General features: G+C 28.9%; 2 protein-coding genes and 1 pseudogene across 3 annotated transcripts; 1 reads left to right on the top strand and 2 right to left on the bottom strand.

The window, feature by feature from the left end:
- Window positions 1–7644: 7644 nt before the first annotated feature.
- Window positions 7645–10094, top strand: LOC113862445 (annotated as a pseudogene).
- Window positions 10095–12869: 2775 nt separating this feature from the next.
- On the bottom strand, window positions 12870–15110 carry LOC113863609 (kinetochore protein SPC24 homolog). 2 transcript variants are annotated; one of them, XM_027497253.1, is made up of 5 exons: window positions 14834–15110; window positions 13887–14028; window positions 13702–13803; window positions 13411–13484; window positions 12870–13278 (listed from the first exon to the last, which is right to left on the bottom strand). In XM_027497253.1, exons 1-5 carry the CDS (start codon window positions 15009–15011, stop codon window positions 13172–13174), a joined length of 603 nt encoding a protein of 200 aa, XP_027353054.1. In that variant the 5' UTR covers window positions 15012–15110; the 3' UTR covers window positions 12870–13171. The 2 variants fall into 2 exon arrangements, with proteins under 2 accessions (XP_027353054.1, XP_027353053.1); XM_027497252.1 differs by having other exon boundaries at window positions 13194–13484; window positions 14834–15089.
- An 896-nt stretch (window positions 15111–16006) lies between these two features.
- On the bottom strand, window positions 16007–17644 carry LOC113862444 (nodulation-signaling pathway 2 protein-like). The gene has a single exon (XM_027495530.1). The coding sequence runs from the start codon at window positions 17642–17644 to the stop codon at window positions 16007–16009; it is 1638 nt and encodes a 545-aa protein (XP_027351331.1).

Here is a 17644-nt window from a genome sequence, read left to right as displayed (position 1 = left end):
AGTTGCGTTTTAAAAAAATCAGCCAATGCCTTTATCTGTGAAGGATATTAAATTATGGGCCGGGTATTGCACTTCTGGGCCCAAATCCATGAGAATTCTTTTGTTTGTCATTTCGTATAAACCATTAGTATCTTCTCATACTAGTATACAGTTGAGAAATAAATAATTTTAGGCAAAAAAACATTTTGACATATATATATATTAACATTTGACAAAAAGAAATAAATAATAATAAAATATTTTTGTGACACTTTCTTTAAAACACTTCACTAACTACTGTGTAGAATTGAACAATGACTTTACTAAATAATCAGAAATTACTCTATTAAGAAGAAAATATTAAATAATGTTTTATTTTTAATATAATTTTTATAATAAATTAGTAAAAAGCTGTTCCAGCTTAATTTAATATCTTAAATTTGAGTTCTAGCAAATATAGCTGTAAAATTTTTGTTGCTCAAAGTGGTTCTATCTAGTTTTGATAAGATTAAAAAAAATAACAATTAAATTAATTAGAACTGAATTATATATATATTTTTTATAAATACTTAATTTTCATTCAATGTGAATCTTTATTTGTGTGGTTTTAATATTACTATATTTTTATTCACATCTTTTAATTATTCTCACATTATGCTAGTATATTTATATATTTATTTAGCCATTGTTTAGATATTAATTTATTATTATAGAATTTTTTGAATCCAAATTCTCTACAGTTTAAGCAAAAAGTTCAGTTTGTAATCTAAATTGGTTAAGAAAAAAAATTTGTTCAAATGAATCCAACAAAGAAATAATTTTCATTTAAGTTAAAAAAATTACTTAAGCTAATTGGTGAAAAAATAATTTTCACTTAAGCCAAACAATTTGCTTAAGAAAAAAATGTAAAAAAATTTAAAACTTTATATTTTTATTTCTAAACTATAGAAATTTAAAAAAATCTTTATGTAAGATAATGTAATCACACTTTATAATCATATAACAAAAACTTTAGAGTTTTAAAATATGTAATACTGTAATTATTTTTCAACTAATATTTTAAAGTCATCATTTTTAAAGTTTTTATCATTATTTTTAACAATTTAACTTAATTATAAATAGTTTTATCTCACTAATACTTAGTACAAATAACATACTCGACAATATATTTAAAATATTAGTAAAATAATATATGTAAGGATTTTAATAATTATGTAATTATCGATGAAAAGTAAAAAATTTTCAAATTTTTTATAGTTTAAAAAAAATAAAATTTTAAAATAATTTATAATTTTGATGTAAACGAATTTTTGGTTCAAACGAAAAGTAATTTTTTTATCAAATTTGTTTAAGCGAATTTTGTTTAAAATAAAAATTATTTTTTATTAAATTTATTTAAGCAGAACAAAATTTGCTAAGATTCGGATCCAAATATAAAGATTTGCTCTCCCTCAACCTACCCCTCAAATATGACGTCAGTTTTTACTCATATAATATAATTTTGTATCAACACAATTACTTATAAAAAAAATTTATGTACTTTCGGAAAGTGGTGATGTTCTCTAGTTTCTTGTTCAGGATACTTTTACTCTAAGGAGACACTTATTGTTTTGATTCCCTAATTGGATCACCCTACATATTTAAAGAACTTTTGCTTTGTTGATCTTTGTAATGTTGCTAACAAAGTGATCACAAAAATATTTGTGATATTCCAAATATTACTACAAAACTAATTATATGCTGTGTTAAATAATCAAATATGATCATTCTTAAGAATGATTCAAAATTTAACAACTCTCAATCCTTAATGGAGTAGATTGAAGATATAGAAATATTTTTTTATTTATCTTTTATCATTTGCGTAGAAGGAAGAGTTTGATTATTAATGCATATTTTTTTGGTAATTAATTATTAATACATATTGCTGAAGACGACTTCATTATTTCTTATTTATTTTTTGTTGATCTTGTCATGTCTAGATGTTTAACTCTGAAACCAAATATTCAATTAGGGAACTCAGTCTAGAGTCTTGGAATGCTTTAGGTTCAAAAGTTAATACGAATAGTTCTAAAGTTGCCTATTTATCAACAGGGACCCGCTATAAAAAGGTTAACGAAACTTCTTTAAAAACTAAAAATAAAAATAAATATTTTCAAATATCAATAACTCATTTAATCCTAATAATTTTAGTGAGATCAATAAAAAAATTATCAAGCATTAGGCGAAGGACTTGTAGTTTTTAAATAAATTGATATATTTAAAAGTTCATAAATAAAATTTTAAAGTTATATATTATTTTAGTTAAGTTTTTGGATTGAAGTTCTATCAAAGTTGAATAAAAACATTGCTGTAAAAATATTTAATTCAAATATTATTGATTCCTAAGTTCATTTTTCTAAAATACGCAAAATCAATTAAAAATTATCAAACAATTTAAATATATGCTAAAGAATTAAACAAACAATTTAATCGGCAAATTATTTAAAAAAAATTAAATAAACTCCTGACATGAATCGATAATATTTTGTCTCATTCTAACAGACATTACAATTTAATCAGGAAGAACTACAACAAGTGTTACCATAAATGAACCCAAAAAATCTAAAATTAAGAAATGAAAGACAATAAATACATATTTCATGGTGCATTTGGTGCACTGAGTTGAAGGAATGCTCTGCTTAGTCACGGACAAGAGTGTTAATCAAAAAAGCAGCTTCGTCTGCAGTAGGAACCGCATCATCTGGTCAAAACAAGGCAGTGAATAATAAATATAAAATAAATAATAAAAATTATAATAATCATCATCAAGTTCCTGATTAAGCTCCATTATATTCTCTATTAACTATCATATTAGCCTGAGCTGCTAAGCATATTCAGTGCAGAGTGAATTAAGAAATTAAGGATATTACAAAAGAATTCAAACTTAGCCCAAGGAAAAATGTCAAGTGAATTACTCCATTAAGAATAGTCTCCTATTCTTTAAATTTGGTAATTTTGAAAAGAAAAAAAAGGTTCTTTTAAATTACTCCATTAAATAAATAACATCATCTCAAGTGAATTAAAATAAAAAATAAGTTAAAAGTTGGTAAAATGTCTAAATTTCTGAATTCACCTAGAACAATGCTAGAATGACATAATTTTTGCACTTTACCTGGGATTGAAGAAGGTAAATGAGAAACAATGTTATGAATGATGCCTCCACTATCACCATCACCCCCATTCTCAGTCTTCAACCGTTTGATCTTTTCATCAACCAAGATTTCTTCCTCTTCTTTGTCCTCCACAGTTTTCACAACACCATCATCACCTTCACTCTGATGAAAGAAATTAGAAACCAGGTTGCTGATGAGTCCTCCTTCTCCACCATTGTCCACCCCTCCTTTTTCTCCATGATCACCTCCATCATCATCATCATCAGCAGCAGCAGCAGCAACATCACCTCCTTTTCCCTCACTTTCATGCTCAGTGTCTTTCCCATGTCTTGGACTCAAGGGTGTGATAAGGGTGGAAATCAAGTTGTTAAAAAGGCCTCCACCGCCATCACTGTCTTCAGCTACACAATGTTTTTGTGTGTCTTCTTTAAGACCCTTCTCTTCCATCTTCTCAACTTTCTCTGAGGAGACTAACCCCTCTTCCTTCTGTTCACAATCTTGTGAATTGAGATTCTGAGGAAGCAAGCCCTGAACATCTGTGACACTGTCTGCCATAGTATAAGATTGTGGTCTGTGAACAATGTTCCCTGTAAGTCTTACCATTTAGATAAGCATGAATATATTTATAGGAGAGAATGAGTCTTAAAACATGTTTAATATAATGTTTATCGAAAAACAGGGTGGAATCGAATTACACGTACTTCACAGGTATTGTGTCGTTGAACCGCTGAAGCCAATTAAGGTAAGACAAGTGGTGCACCATTTGTGAGGGTTGAACATGAAGTCGGTGGGATAAATCAGTCCTTGGATTTTTTAGCCACCCTCATCTTTTTTCCTTATTCTCAGCACTCGATTTAATGCTCTAAATTGTTAACCCTGGATAGGGCTTATTCATGTTCTCTGACACACTTTTATTTTATAACACTCTTAATTATTGAATAAATTTATTGAAAATTAGATACTGTGAGTATAAGTTTTAAGGCATTGATTGGATACAGAGTGAAAAATATAAATAATGTAAATAAAAGTGAAATAGATTAAAAATAATATATTGTTTAGAAGAGTTGAAATAAAAAAATTATTTTACTTATTTGAATAAGTAAAAAACTGAAAATAAATAAATAAATTATACAGAAATAGTTTTATTATTATTTTAAAATCTAATTTAGGTTTTGACAATCTTTTATTATATTAATTTTTCATAATATAAAATTATTTAATTTATTTTAGAAAATTTCATTTTGTAAAAAATATATTTTTATTTTTCAAACCAACAAAATAATAGCAAAAAAGTAATGAAACCCATTTTACGTTACATTTCACGTCAAGGACAAGGATAGAAGAAAATACAAATGCGTGACTCACTCCTCCCATGTTTCACTCATCTACAGCAGTAATTGTTTTTTGGTTGAAATTATCCAATGCAAGACTTTCTTAAATATGTGATTATTATTTAAAGATAAAATTTGGACACACATTTTTAAATAATTTTTAAATTTATTATTTTTATCATTTTTTAAATGATCGAGTTTAAATTTTAAATTTTAAGTATAATTTTTTTTGACTCATTTAAACTCTTTTATCTAATTGAGGTCGACTTGACCTATTTATATATAAAATGTGAATTTAAGCTAATCTTGAACATTTATTTTAATTTATAAAAATCAGGTATCTTTAACTTGGCCTGACAAAGTATAAAGTTAAAAGCAGACCACTCTAATATCGACTAGATAACTCATTTTACTGCCTCTACTTAAATTTAATCAAGGTTAACAGATTTTTAAAATATTATATAGAAGTTATATTAGAAAACAAGACTAATTAAACAGAGGTGAAATTTAAACTGTTGAGAAAATATATAAATTCTATTTAATAAAGAAGTGTGTTAACAAAATATTAAGAATATATCAATAATATTTTTCTTATTTAAATGATAGGTTAATATGATCAAAACAGTTGTTCTCTTTGATTTCTTCGTAGTCCCTCTAATTAAAAAATAACATCTTAAGAGATAAAATAAATAATAATAAAATATTCATTTTAATAAAAAATTAAAATAAAAAGTGTCATTTTTATTAGAAAGATAAAAGAGAACAAATAATTTGATTTTTATTTCTGACAAATATAGAATTAGAGATTGGAAAAATGAAGTGCTAAAGAATAAATAAGATACTGACAAAATTTATATATATTTTTAATAAATATATGCTCTGAACAAATAACAATCTGGCAAAAAGTAATACTTGTTTTTTTTTAAATAATAATAAATATTACACGGATAATGTGGCATAAAAAAGCCTAGATATTCCAAACTTATTTCACTTAGCATTGAAAAGTAAAACCAAGAGTATATTTATTTCTTTTTTAAAAAATATTTTTTATTTTTAAAAATAAAATATAAATTATTTATATTAAAATAATAAAAAATTATAATATAATATAAATTATTTAATAATAAATATAATATAAATTTATATTATATTTTATTTTTAAAAATAAAAAATTATTTTTTTAGAAAAAAGAAACAAATATACTCTGTCTCTATTTTTGTACGAGTATAAAAAAATTTAATTGTATATAGCTTATACTAATTAGTGGCCTATAGTTACAAATTAAAAAAATTATTAACAATTATGTTTAAAGTATATTAATATGATGGTAAAAGTGTATTAATAATAACACTTTTTAATAAATATTATTTTTAATTTTTAACTGGTCCGCATTTGTTAATATATACTAAAAATTTAATATTTGTTTATAAATTAATATTTAATTTATAATAATTTTAAAAATATTATCATTTAAAAATTTTAGATAAATAATTAGTTAATAGCATTTGCAATAAACTATATTTATATATATATATATATATATAATTATATAAATTTAAAAATAATTTTTTAAAATTTTATTATCATATGTTTTATTAAAAACACATTTTAATCTTTTATGTTATATGAATATTATTTAATAATTTAATTAAAAACATAAAATTAAAAAAAAATCAAGTTCTTTCTCCTCTTATTTCCTCCAATTTGAGAATTGTCTAACTAAACAACTCTCAACTCCTCTTTTTTTGAAAAATAATTTTATGTAGTTTTGGCACAAAATAAAATCGACAATTAATATATTTTTTCATTTTTTAAAGTAAAATATTTTTGTATAAACAAAAATATATTAACTGCAGTCTACCGTTATTGCAGAAAATTCTAATCCATTCCTTCATGCTTCCCTCCTTCCAACCAAACAAAATGGGTGTCTAGGAAAGATAATCCAATTCAACCCCACTAAATTAGTAAATTGACTTAATGAACAAAAACAACAATAAATTATAAACATCATAAATAAAATCTACTACAATTTATCATTATCGTTTAGTAGGCAGTGCTAATAATTAAGTTGTAAGTACTAATTATCCAAAATTTAGATGTCTTATTTGTAAATTTAATTAAAATTCTAAAATAATTTCATTAGAATATGTTATTCTTTAGGATATAGTTCAATTTTTTATTATTAAAAATTATTTTCTTTACATAACTCATTGAACAATGTGTTCTATTTTAAGTTTAATGGCTCTCACTTCTTAATTAAGAGGTCATACCTAAATTATACTTCATAATAAAGCGGTGTTAAGAAATAAGTTGCTAGCATTTTTTGAATCATTTGAAATATGCACCCTTTTTTTATTTTGACTGAAAAGCCTGTGCTTCTATAAATTATATTTTAAAGGAATAAATTTATTTTTGAGCTAATAATTCTAAAAATTGAATTTTATAGGCAAAATTCTGAAGAATCATAGCAATATTTTTTATAGTTTAAATCATTTATTTTATTCTACATATATACAAGAACTGAAGTCCAAGAAAAAGAACGAAAGAAACTGAAAACTGATTAAGGACAAAAGGAACACAAATGAAAGTCTAACAGTGAGTTTTGTACTGGTTGTAGTTGGTAGGATAAGACAGAGTTAGGGGGGAAAAGGGATAGAGGTAGGCAATGGGAAACAATAGACAACTAGTCAAGTACAAACACGCAAGAATGCCAATTTCAAAATACCTTCAAACTTTTATTTTATTTATGTGGTGCTATAAAAAGCATATTTTATACAATATAAAAGGAAGCTTAGTGTGAATAGGTGGTCATGGCTAATATGGTTGTAATTTCAACCCTTAATTGATCTAGTGTATTTCTGGAATTCATTACCCTTGTTTACCCTAAGGAAATAAAAATTGATGAAGATTATATTTAATATTTGGTCTTACCAAAAACATATTTGGAAATTCATTTTTCAATATATGGCAATAAATATCTTATGGTTACATCAAGGTTTACCATAAAGCCCTATACGTACAGAGAAGCTCAATGGACTAATGGGTACCATAAGTCAATACTAGCTGCCCTTTCTACACACACACTCTCTCTCTCTCTCTCTCTCTCTCTCTCTCTCTCTCTCATATTTTTTACCTTTTTTTCTTTATTTATTTTTCTCTTTATGAAACATGAATGGCTTATTTATTAGAGTCAGTCTAATATTCATTACACAGAGAAGCACAACATAAAAGTTCTCGTTGTTTTGCAGGCCCTGAAAAAAAGAATGGCTTCTCCTAAACTATCAATCATCACAGCACTAGCATTGATCCCTTTCTTTTTTATCAATGAATCTGAAGGTGCTTCTTACCCTTTTGGTTTACATGCTAACAGTGATGAGATTCCTTCTCAGAAAGTTAATCTATCAGTGTACTATGAAAGCCTATCCCTACCTTGTGCAACTTTCATTGTTAAGAATCTGGAGGACATCTTCTACAGCGATCTCATCAACATTGTCAATCTGCAGCTTGTTCCTTGGGCCAATTCTTATGTCAATAAGACTAACAATTCCATAATATGTCAGGTTTTATTCTATCCTTATTATCTTTCTTATGCTTGAAGGAATTAGTAGTTTGATTATGTTAATTGGTGCCATAATAGGACTAGGATATAATGTTTATTGATTTGATGGCATGCAATGTATTAAAAACTTTCAATAATTAACAACATTGAATTTTCTGTCATTGATGAAACTAATTCTGATATCAATTCGATTGCTTTAGAGGGTGATAGCATGATATAAAATTGAGGGTAGTGGAGATTATTGCTTCAGTTCTAGTGATAAAAAAAAATATAGAATCATGCATTTCTGGGAAATAAACAATGATCAAACATTAAAAAAATCATTAAAAAAAAAAAAGTCCAGTCTTAGCAGCCAGGACTTTGGTCTAGTTGTACATTCTAATAATGTTCATTTGCTTTAAATTATTCTATTTGTGGGATCTGTTCAATTGCTTTTACATGGGTCTTTTCCTATGATTTTCTTTTTCATTTCAATAACTCAGTTGGGAAAAAAAGAGCTTTAAAAGTAACTGTGTCTTTCAATTTCTATTTGCTAATTGATCTGGTCATTGACCATTGTACTCCCTGCTGATGACTTGTGTCCTGCATGGACTAACCATAGTAGTAAAGAATATTTGAAAAACTTCCCATGATTATAATATTGTTTCCTCTTCATTCTCTATAATTTTTTTATAGTTTCTAATGCTTATATTCTTTTAGTATAGTATCGAGTATTCTTTTTATTTGGACAAGAACTATAAGAAATATGAATATCTGATGATCTCCCAATTAAATTTAAACAAAAATTTGCAGAATGGCCCTGATGAATGCGAGCTAAATTCGTTGGAGTCCTGTGTCCTCAACGTTTGGAATAATATGGTGGTACGTAGTGCCTTCCCTGGTTTTTGTTTTTTCAAAAAAGAATAAACGACAAATATTTTATTTTTAACTGAGTTCTATGATATTTATAAAAGTAAATAAAATATTAATATGTTAACTGTATACTAATCTATTGTTTTATTTCTTTTATTTTAAAAATTAAGAATTAAAAAGACGTTTACTAAAAATGAAAAAAAAAGTCTTCTCCCTCTTTTAAGTTTTGTCTATAACTCTACTTCCAAACATATTCTTAAAAAGCTCCACAACCTTACCTCAGGGGATAGATAAACTTTAAATTTTTCCTACAAAGCATGTTTTCTGCTGGATGTTAGATATCTACCACCAATTAATGTTGCAGAGCAAACAATTTGGTTTGATTCACTGCTTTGAGTTCAAGGCAATTGATGGATCTTACAAGAACTGGCAGGGATGTTTCAACCAATTGGGGTTGGACGAGGAACCTATTCTGAGTTGCTACAACAGAGGAAATGGAACAGAGGTTTTTCTAATTAACTAAGTTTACTTTTCATGTGTAGTTAGTATAAAAGTTTTTATTAACTAATTAGGCATCATTATAAATATTACTCTTAAAATAGTTGTTAGAAAAGTTAACAATTTTAAATGACATGTCAATTCATGATTTAGATGATATAGCAAGAAAGTTTTACATTTTTAATGTATCTTAATTAAATTCTTCACTAAATATAGCAGAGGAAAATAGGATTTTTTTCCCCACTATTTTGTTAGTGAAGTTAATATAAAAACTCATGGTTAATCATAGTTGCACCTGATAATGACGACAGCATTATGCAAAATTATAGATGTTATATTAACCTTATAAATATTAGTAATTGGTATTCTACTTTATGATCTTTAATATAAAATTTGAATTGTTACACAGCTTGGACTAAAATATATTAATGAAACTGCACTTGTTTACACACCCCACGAATTTCTGCCATGGGTGATGGTAAATAATCAATCTATTGGAAAGGTTTGTCCTATCTCTGCCATTTTTCTCTTTCTCATTTGCACAATTTCCATGTTCTTCTCATGATGCAGTAAAGAGTAAGAATTATTGCATTTTTATTTTATTTTTGTTGATTCAGGAATATGAAAATTTTACACGCTATGTTTGCGAGGCTTATAAAGGGGTTCCCGTTCCAGCAGCATGTAACCCTCGCTAGGAATGGACACGGTCTTGAGAAGCTATAACGCTGTGAGCCAAACATGGCTTTACAAACATGAGAGGAACATTTTGCTGAAAGCTCTTCAGATAAAGCATTTCACAACAATTTACATTTACGGTAGTCAACAAGGCAGGGATAAGCCACCTTATATGTACTAACTAGATTTTCAAAAGGAAACAATAGATGCATATACCCAAATATTTAAGTGCATGCTGAAAATTCCTATACTCAACATTAGATGTATATCTTTTGTAATCATTTCAAAAATTTATATCGAATTTTATTTCATATTTAATTTTTAAGTGGTTTTTTAAAATATAAATTGCATTACTTTAAATTTATTTGTAATTAATGTTAATCTATAAAATTAAGTTTGTTCAAATTTAAATTTATACGCATTGACTCAATCTTACATTAAGCCTTTGTTGGGATGAAAAAGGAAAAAAAAGAAAACAATACAACGAGATAGATGAGAAATAAGGTAGAAAATATGTGTTATTTGAGTGGATAAAAATAGAAGAAAAAAAATAATATTTTTTTACTTGTTTGGATGGATGAAAACGAGAATAAAAAATTAGATAATTTACTTTACAAACGTTTTTATAACAATAAAAAATTTAATTTAATAAAATGATTAAAAATATTTAACATTATTTTTTTCTTAATACTTGTATTTTTACTGTTATTTTACATTTTCATATTTTTAATAAAATATTGAAGAAAAAAAAAACCACGGTTGGATATGAGAAAATCTCAGCACTTTAGGTGAGAACATTAATTAATGAATCCCATACCAAAGTTTTTCTTTTCATTAACGAAACTTCCAAACATTATAATTTTTTTTCACACTTTTCTATCTCTTCACTTTACTTTCTTAGGAAACAAAAAATGCCTGAAAATGCTGCTATGCCTGTATGCATATGTTATGCATAATAACCATCTTTGGGTCCCTCTCTGCACCCAACTTGAGCATATTAAATTACATGCCAGATAGTTAATTATTGAGTACCTCAGGCCTGCCTGACAATGAAACCTGCATATGCTTAATACTGAACATTGATAATCATACTACAAGATGACATTGATTTTCCACCATTATGTTCATGTGAAAAATAACTATATTTAGCTCTTTCCCTAGAAAAGGTGATGCAAATTAAATTATAGGATTAATTTCACGTCCATGCCAACTTTGGAGGAATGGAAGACTGATTTCTTTTTGGGGGGTAAAAAACACTTTACCCCCCTAATTTATTTGTCTGATTACACTTCCCACCCTAGCCTATAAATTAAGCACAATACCCCCTAATTTATTATAATTATTGTAATTTTCCTTTCCATCTAATATCAAAGTTAATCTATGCAAACTAAAAGGGTGCCTTCTTTTTATTTATTTTTATCTCCTAAGTGTTTGGTTTGTTAGTTTTGGTACTGGTTCTTTTAAGATATATGTTGTTGAAAGATAGTCAGCAACTTAAACCTTTTTTTTTTATTTCCTGAAATATATCATTTTTTTGCATAAGTTACTAGTCGGTTTACTTCCTTAAAATTTAAATGGAGATGAGTGTTAAAATTCAAAATTTACTAGTCAATTATTTTTTTGCCTAAAACTTTTCACCTTGTCTTTTGTTATTAGATGCCTATTTGTTATTTATCCAAAGGCTTCTTGTGACGTTTGAGGATGAGGTTTATTATAAAGGAATAAGAATGGTGTTGTATGGATAACTGAGTTCTTCAAGTTTAGCCAAAAAGACATAGTAGTGTCACTATTTAGCATTCACAAGGGTAAGTTACTCTTGACAAAAGAAAACAAGGGTAGGTTACTTATAGCATTCTCATTTTTGAATTGAGGTAGTATAGATTGGGGCTTACCTGCAGGAAGTGCCTAGTCAGATGGAAAAAGGGCATCTTGACGGGAAAATTGAGGAGGAAATATTAATTGGAATTTAGATAGTGTACAAATTAAATTATTATAGTGAATGACTTTAATATTATGAAATAAAAATACTTTTAATTTTGTAAATTATTAATCAGTTTAATCTTAATATTATCAAATGATTTTGCTTTTGATCAATTTAACTCCCAACTTTATTATACATTTATCATCTTGTAAAATGCACTTGAACATTGAACAATTTAAAATGTTGATGTATATTTGATAATTTGGATAAGTTGAAAAACAAGTAAAAGTCTATTAAAATTTTTGTAAATTTTGGATCAACAAAAGTTGCACCTATTATATACCTCATACGATATAGTGTATATTTGATTTATATAAGTATTTGATGATTTAGTGAAGTTTAAAAAATCAGAGAAATTTAGTAAAAGAAAAAATTGATTAACTAATTAGAATTGTGTATATTTTATCTATATATGTTCAGCAGTTTGAGAAAGCTGTAAACCTTTGTTCACGTAGAACACGACAATGGAACTAATCAGTGGATGAAGTTCGTAAACCTGGAAAACTGTGCTGTTTGTAGCTGTTGCAAATGCATGCTAATTGTCAAGGGTTGCCCTTACTAGCATTAACATGTTCATCAAGGGAAATGTTATCTTTTTTGCTGCACAATACCGATGTCGAGCAGATCCATGGGCAGGCTTTAAATCGAGGATTATTTGCTTGATTAATAACCTAAAACACTTTTCTCAAGCGAAATCAAATCATTTTAGAACCCTTATCCTTTATAGTTTGTTCAATACCCTTATTGAGCTAACCCTTATCCCTCCAAATGTGTACAGTATATGACAATAAAAGAATAATAATAAAGTTTAAACTAACCCTCAAATTGAGCTAATTTAAAGTGAAAACTGAAGCAACTGAACTTACGTATATGTTTAAATGTACTGCATACTTAATAGGCAAAGTGGCCAACTACGTAAAGATTAAAACAAGTATCCGATTATAGATGAAAAAACAACCAATGAAACTGTGTATCACAACCCCCTCTCAGTAGTCAGCATCAATAGTGCAGGATTGCCATTCATAATCAATTAACAGTGAATTTTTACACCATCAAACGAGTGAATTGCTGGATAGCTAAGATGACACTCAAAGTTGAGAAATAATATATTGTTACAAGGATCATCTAGTATGTTTCACATGTATCACGCACTTATTGTTTTCCAAATATCATTACATATATCAAGGGTAGTCATCTTTGTGGTGTCATACTCAAACGTCTCAACAGCGTTTTTATCTTTTTCAACAATATCTGCGATTGAGGTTTAAGGAACAAGCAATGTTTGTCTTTGAAGAACAGGATCAACAGATAATATCATATACAGAAGAACAGAAGAAAAAACAAATGAGGGGAAAAAGAGTACTAAATTCAACAAAAGGATACACCCTGAAATTTTGGACTGTTCATCCAAGTTTGGCACAATATTTGTGACAGAAGCATACATTGAAAGTATCATCCTGAAACAGAAGAGAAAAATGCATTATGTTCCACTTTACAAAGAAAATGTTAAAAACTCTCATCAATTTAGAATGATTTATTGACTCTGCTCTTGTTATTTGAGAAGGCATACTCACATGATTGAGACTATAATATGCAAGAAATAATGAATAACAAACAAATCACATGCATATCACAGCTTTCCAATCTTAGATTCAAGTTTTCTAATTTACTTACTGTGTCCTCAGCTTATTTTTCTCAATTTGTTGTGAAGTCTTCTTTTGCTCTTGGACAGAAATACATTGCTGTTCTAGATCATTAAACTCATTGCTGAGGGCTGTGTAGACGAGACATGTTAAGCAGGAAATCAGTCACCAAAAAGAGCATGCAATTGAAAAAATGAAAACAGCAACAATACTTATCTAAACTCCTCTGTCAACATGCGTTCTTTTTCAAGCTCGTCCTCAAGTTCTCTCTGCAGAAGGTCTAGGTCTGCAGCAGCAGCAGTTTCAGATCTAGCTTCCTCGATTTTCTGCTTGCATGCGTCTATTTTTCTCTGATAATCTGATTCAGATAAGCACAAGCACAGGAAAACAGCATAAGACAATCAAGGAAATCTACTCATAGAAGCAAACAATATGTGTTGCTTGAGATAAAGTAAAATTTCTAGCAACACAATTATATTGTAATGGTAGTTAGTATGCTACACACAATCTACTTCCACTTAAATCACAAAAATCATTCTATCAAATCCAAGAACATTTTTTTTATCCACTACCATTATTTAAATTAAAGATAACGCATTTGGAATAGCTTACGACTCCCATAAGCTCTTTAACGTTACTCCAATAAGTTTCATGATTAAATGTATGTTATAAACTCTCACATAATAAGAGTAGTGATTTACAATAGTCTTATTATGTGAGAGTTTATAATGTACAAAGATCGAAAGGGGCGCAAATACAAACATCGAAACACTTCCACTCCATTCATAGTGATTTACAATACTGTTCAAGTTTTCAAAATGTAACGTAGCTTGTAATAAAAAGTTGGAGATCAAAACCTATACACCAAACTTGAACACCTCAGACAGAAAACTAATGAAAAGGATCAAATAATTCCAAATGAAATCAAACCTTATTGCCACAAACACTGGCACTACAACCCCAAGTAATAACAGAAAAAATTCACTTTTTCTTTCATTATCAAGGCTTGCAAAGTTCAAACTTCATTCCAAAAACGAAAACTTGAACACAAAACATCGAACACCCACATTTTATTTTAATATATCAGTTGCAAATTGGAAGAGCATAGCGAGGAATTCAGGGAGAGAAGAGTGAAAAGCGAGGAAGAGAAAAGGGGAATTGACCTTGGAGAGAGGAGCGAACGTCGTTGAGATCGGAGTCGCAGGTGGAAGAGAGGGAGAGGGTGTGGTGGAGACAGTGGGTAAGGTTGTTGAGGTCACGAGGGTCCTGCAATACCTTAACGAGGTCGTCGCTGTACGAGATTAGCTTCTCCACGTCGAAGTTTCTAGATGGTTCCGCCATCTCTGGGCAAAACCTTTTCCCTTCTCTTCACAAATTGAATAGTGGCAAGGGTTTCTCAACTCTTCTCAGAATGGGGATTCAACTTTGAATTTGTTTTTCCCTTTTCAAGGAGGGAAATGGTTTCCTTTTATAATTACCATCATTGGATTGGATTAAAGCAACTATAATCATGGGACCTAATTTTTCGAGTAAGTAGTTACTTTGCCCCCCAAAAAATTTTACTTAAGTTAGTTTAATTTAAAAATTATTAAATAATTTGCCAAAGTTATAAACTTTTTCTCTTTATACTGTAGAACAAACCCCGCCATAAAAAATAGAATATAAAAAAGAAGAAGTTAAAATATGGTTTTTCAAGTGAAAACTGATTATTTTTTCTTACTATACGTTTAAAAAATGTCCTTAAAACACTAGTTTTGAAATTTATAAAACAGAAACCTTTAAAAACTATTTTTTCTTATGTTTTCAGAAAAAGAAATGGTAACATAACTATGAATAAGTGCGTTCACAGATGGAAATTTTGTAATAAAGTAACAAAATCTCACAATTTGCACGTCAATGAACTGGAGACCTAATTGATGGACCAAAAAAGAAAGCTCACTAATTTCTAAAACTTAAAAAGTTATCATGTAAAATAATCGTTTCATTCATTTTGTTATTCAGAAACTGATGTTAAACAAATTTAAAAAATAAATTTAAAACAAGTTTTAAAAAAACAAAAAACAGAGCCTTTAAAAATTTCCTTTACTTTTATTTCCATTCACTTATTTTAATTAAGGCGCAAGTGCAACATCTAAAGTGAGGTATTTGGAAACTAGATATGTTATATATAATGAAAAGATATACAAAGAATAAACTTTCTTATATAATTTTAGGATACCTACAAGCATGAATCTATACAAATAAAATAATAATTACGGCTAACTATCATCAAAATGTGTAATTTTGATTCGTACACTCAAAAAAAGAAGTATTGTGTACTCCTCAGACCTTAGCCTTTAGTTTTTCCAAGATGAAAATCTTAATAGTTGAGTTCCTTTCCATTCCAAAACTAGTTCATTAAAATTTTGTCCTTCAATCTTGGCCTGGTACGAACCATCACTTCCTCTTAACACTTCTCTGACTTCCATTAAAATATTTTTGCTCAATTTGCAACCCTCTAAGCTAATCTCTGCCTCAAGGTGGCAATCCCTTTTCATCTCCTCCCATGTTTGTAACCAATCAAGAAAAGAGATACAAGGTTGCAAAAACAACTGCTCCATGGCAATTCTTGCTTCTGAGAAACAAGTTGGGAAATGTGATTCCATTGATTCTAACAAGGCTTGGTAATGCACCAAATGTCCATCAAAGAATGATCTGAAATTCAAACTATTTTTCACTTTCTCAAAAGCTCCACCATCTCCAAAAGTGATAATCCCCCTGTTGCCAGAGTTGTTGATCAAATCCTTAGCTACCCGTAGAAACTCCAAGGCATGTCTTATGCTCATTACCTTTCCCATATGTGGAAGACCCATCATGCAATTGAAGGCCAAAAACACTTTTCTCCCACCCTTTTTGTTAATTTTTTTAATCTCAATAACTAGTTCCTCCACTCCTTTCTCCTCTACTATCAACTTCAAACCACAAGATTTGGCATTCTCATAGAGCTGTCTTCTAGTTTCCTCAAAATTGCATGGAGTAGAAACACATTCAGAGCTTTCATCACCCCATTTGATTGATGTCAATTTCAATGTTTTGTGCTTGTGTGCAATAGCCTCAATCATTGGAGGCCACTGAACACCATGTCCAATACAAAAATCTACTATGTGTATGGCATCACAATCTTCAGGTATAGCTTCTAGAATTGTTGAAATAGATGCAAAGTGAGCAATTTTTCCAATTGGGAGCCCTTGATAGAATGCTCTCAAAGCGGCCTCAAAGTTCTTGAAGGCCTCCCCTTTGAGATACTCTCCATGATTTGATGTGTCTTGAGACAAGTAGAATGCAAGGCGCTCTAGAGATTCACCAAGTGGGCTAGCTTTTTTGCTCATGCACCTCAAGATCACTTCAACTAGTGCTTTTTGTCCTTGCTCCAAGGCTTCTCCACAAGCTTCCATCAAGTGTGGAAGGCTAACATGGTTGTCAATTTCCATGTTTTCTTGTGGCAAGGTTAGTGATGTTTGAATTGTGGACAACTCTGACATCACTGATGGGGTAGGACTCCATGCATCATGTGGTACCTCACTTGACAAATTTTGTAAAGGGAAACTTCCTTCACTTTCTCCTAGGTATTCATGCCCTTGAATACCATTAATTTGTGTACTTAAAATGGAATCAAAATCATCCAACTCCATCAATGATGGAAGTTGCAAGGTTTCTTCATCAATTGGGTATTGGACATGATCATTAGGGAATATAGGGGAGGAAGGAAAGGGGATGGAGCAGACTTCAGAAGCAGTATCCTCTTGTGTGCTCAATAGAGTACTTAATAATAGACCACAGTCATCAACATGGTCGTCCCCAGTGAAGCCATAGGATCCACAATCACCAACATGGTCATCCATGGTGAGACCATAGGACTCAACAACTTGATCAAAAGTTGAGCTCATGTCTTCATAGAACAACCATGGGGACTGAAGAATCTCTGGTTGCATCAT

This window comes from Abrus precatorius, unplaced genomic scaffold (assembly GCF_003935025.1).
Source record: "Abrus precatorius isolate BTA unplaced genomic scaffold, Abrus_2018 Scaffold3, whole genome shotgun sequence".
Classification (NCBI taxonomy): Eukaryota; Viridiplantae; Streptophyta; class Magnoliopsida; order Fabales; family Fabaceae; genus Abrus; species Abrus precatorius.
Note: the sequence above shows the minus strand (reverse complement) of the source record. Positions and strands in the feature narration are given on the sequence as shown.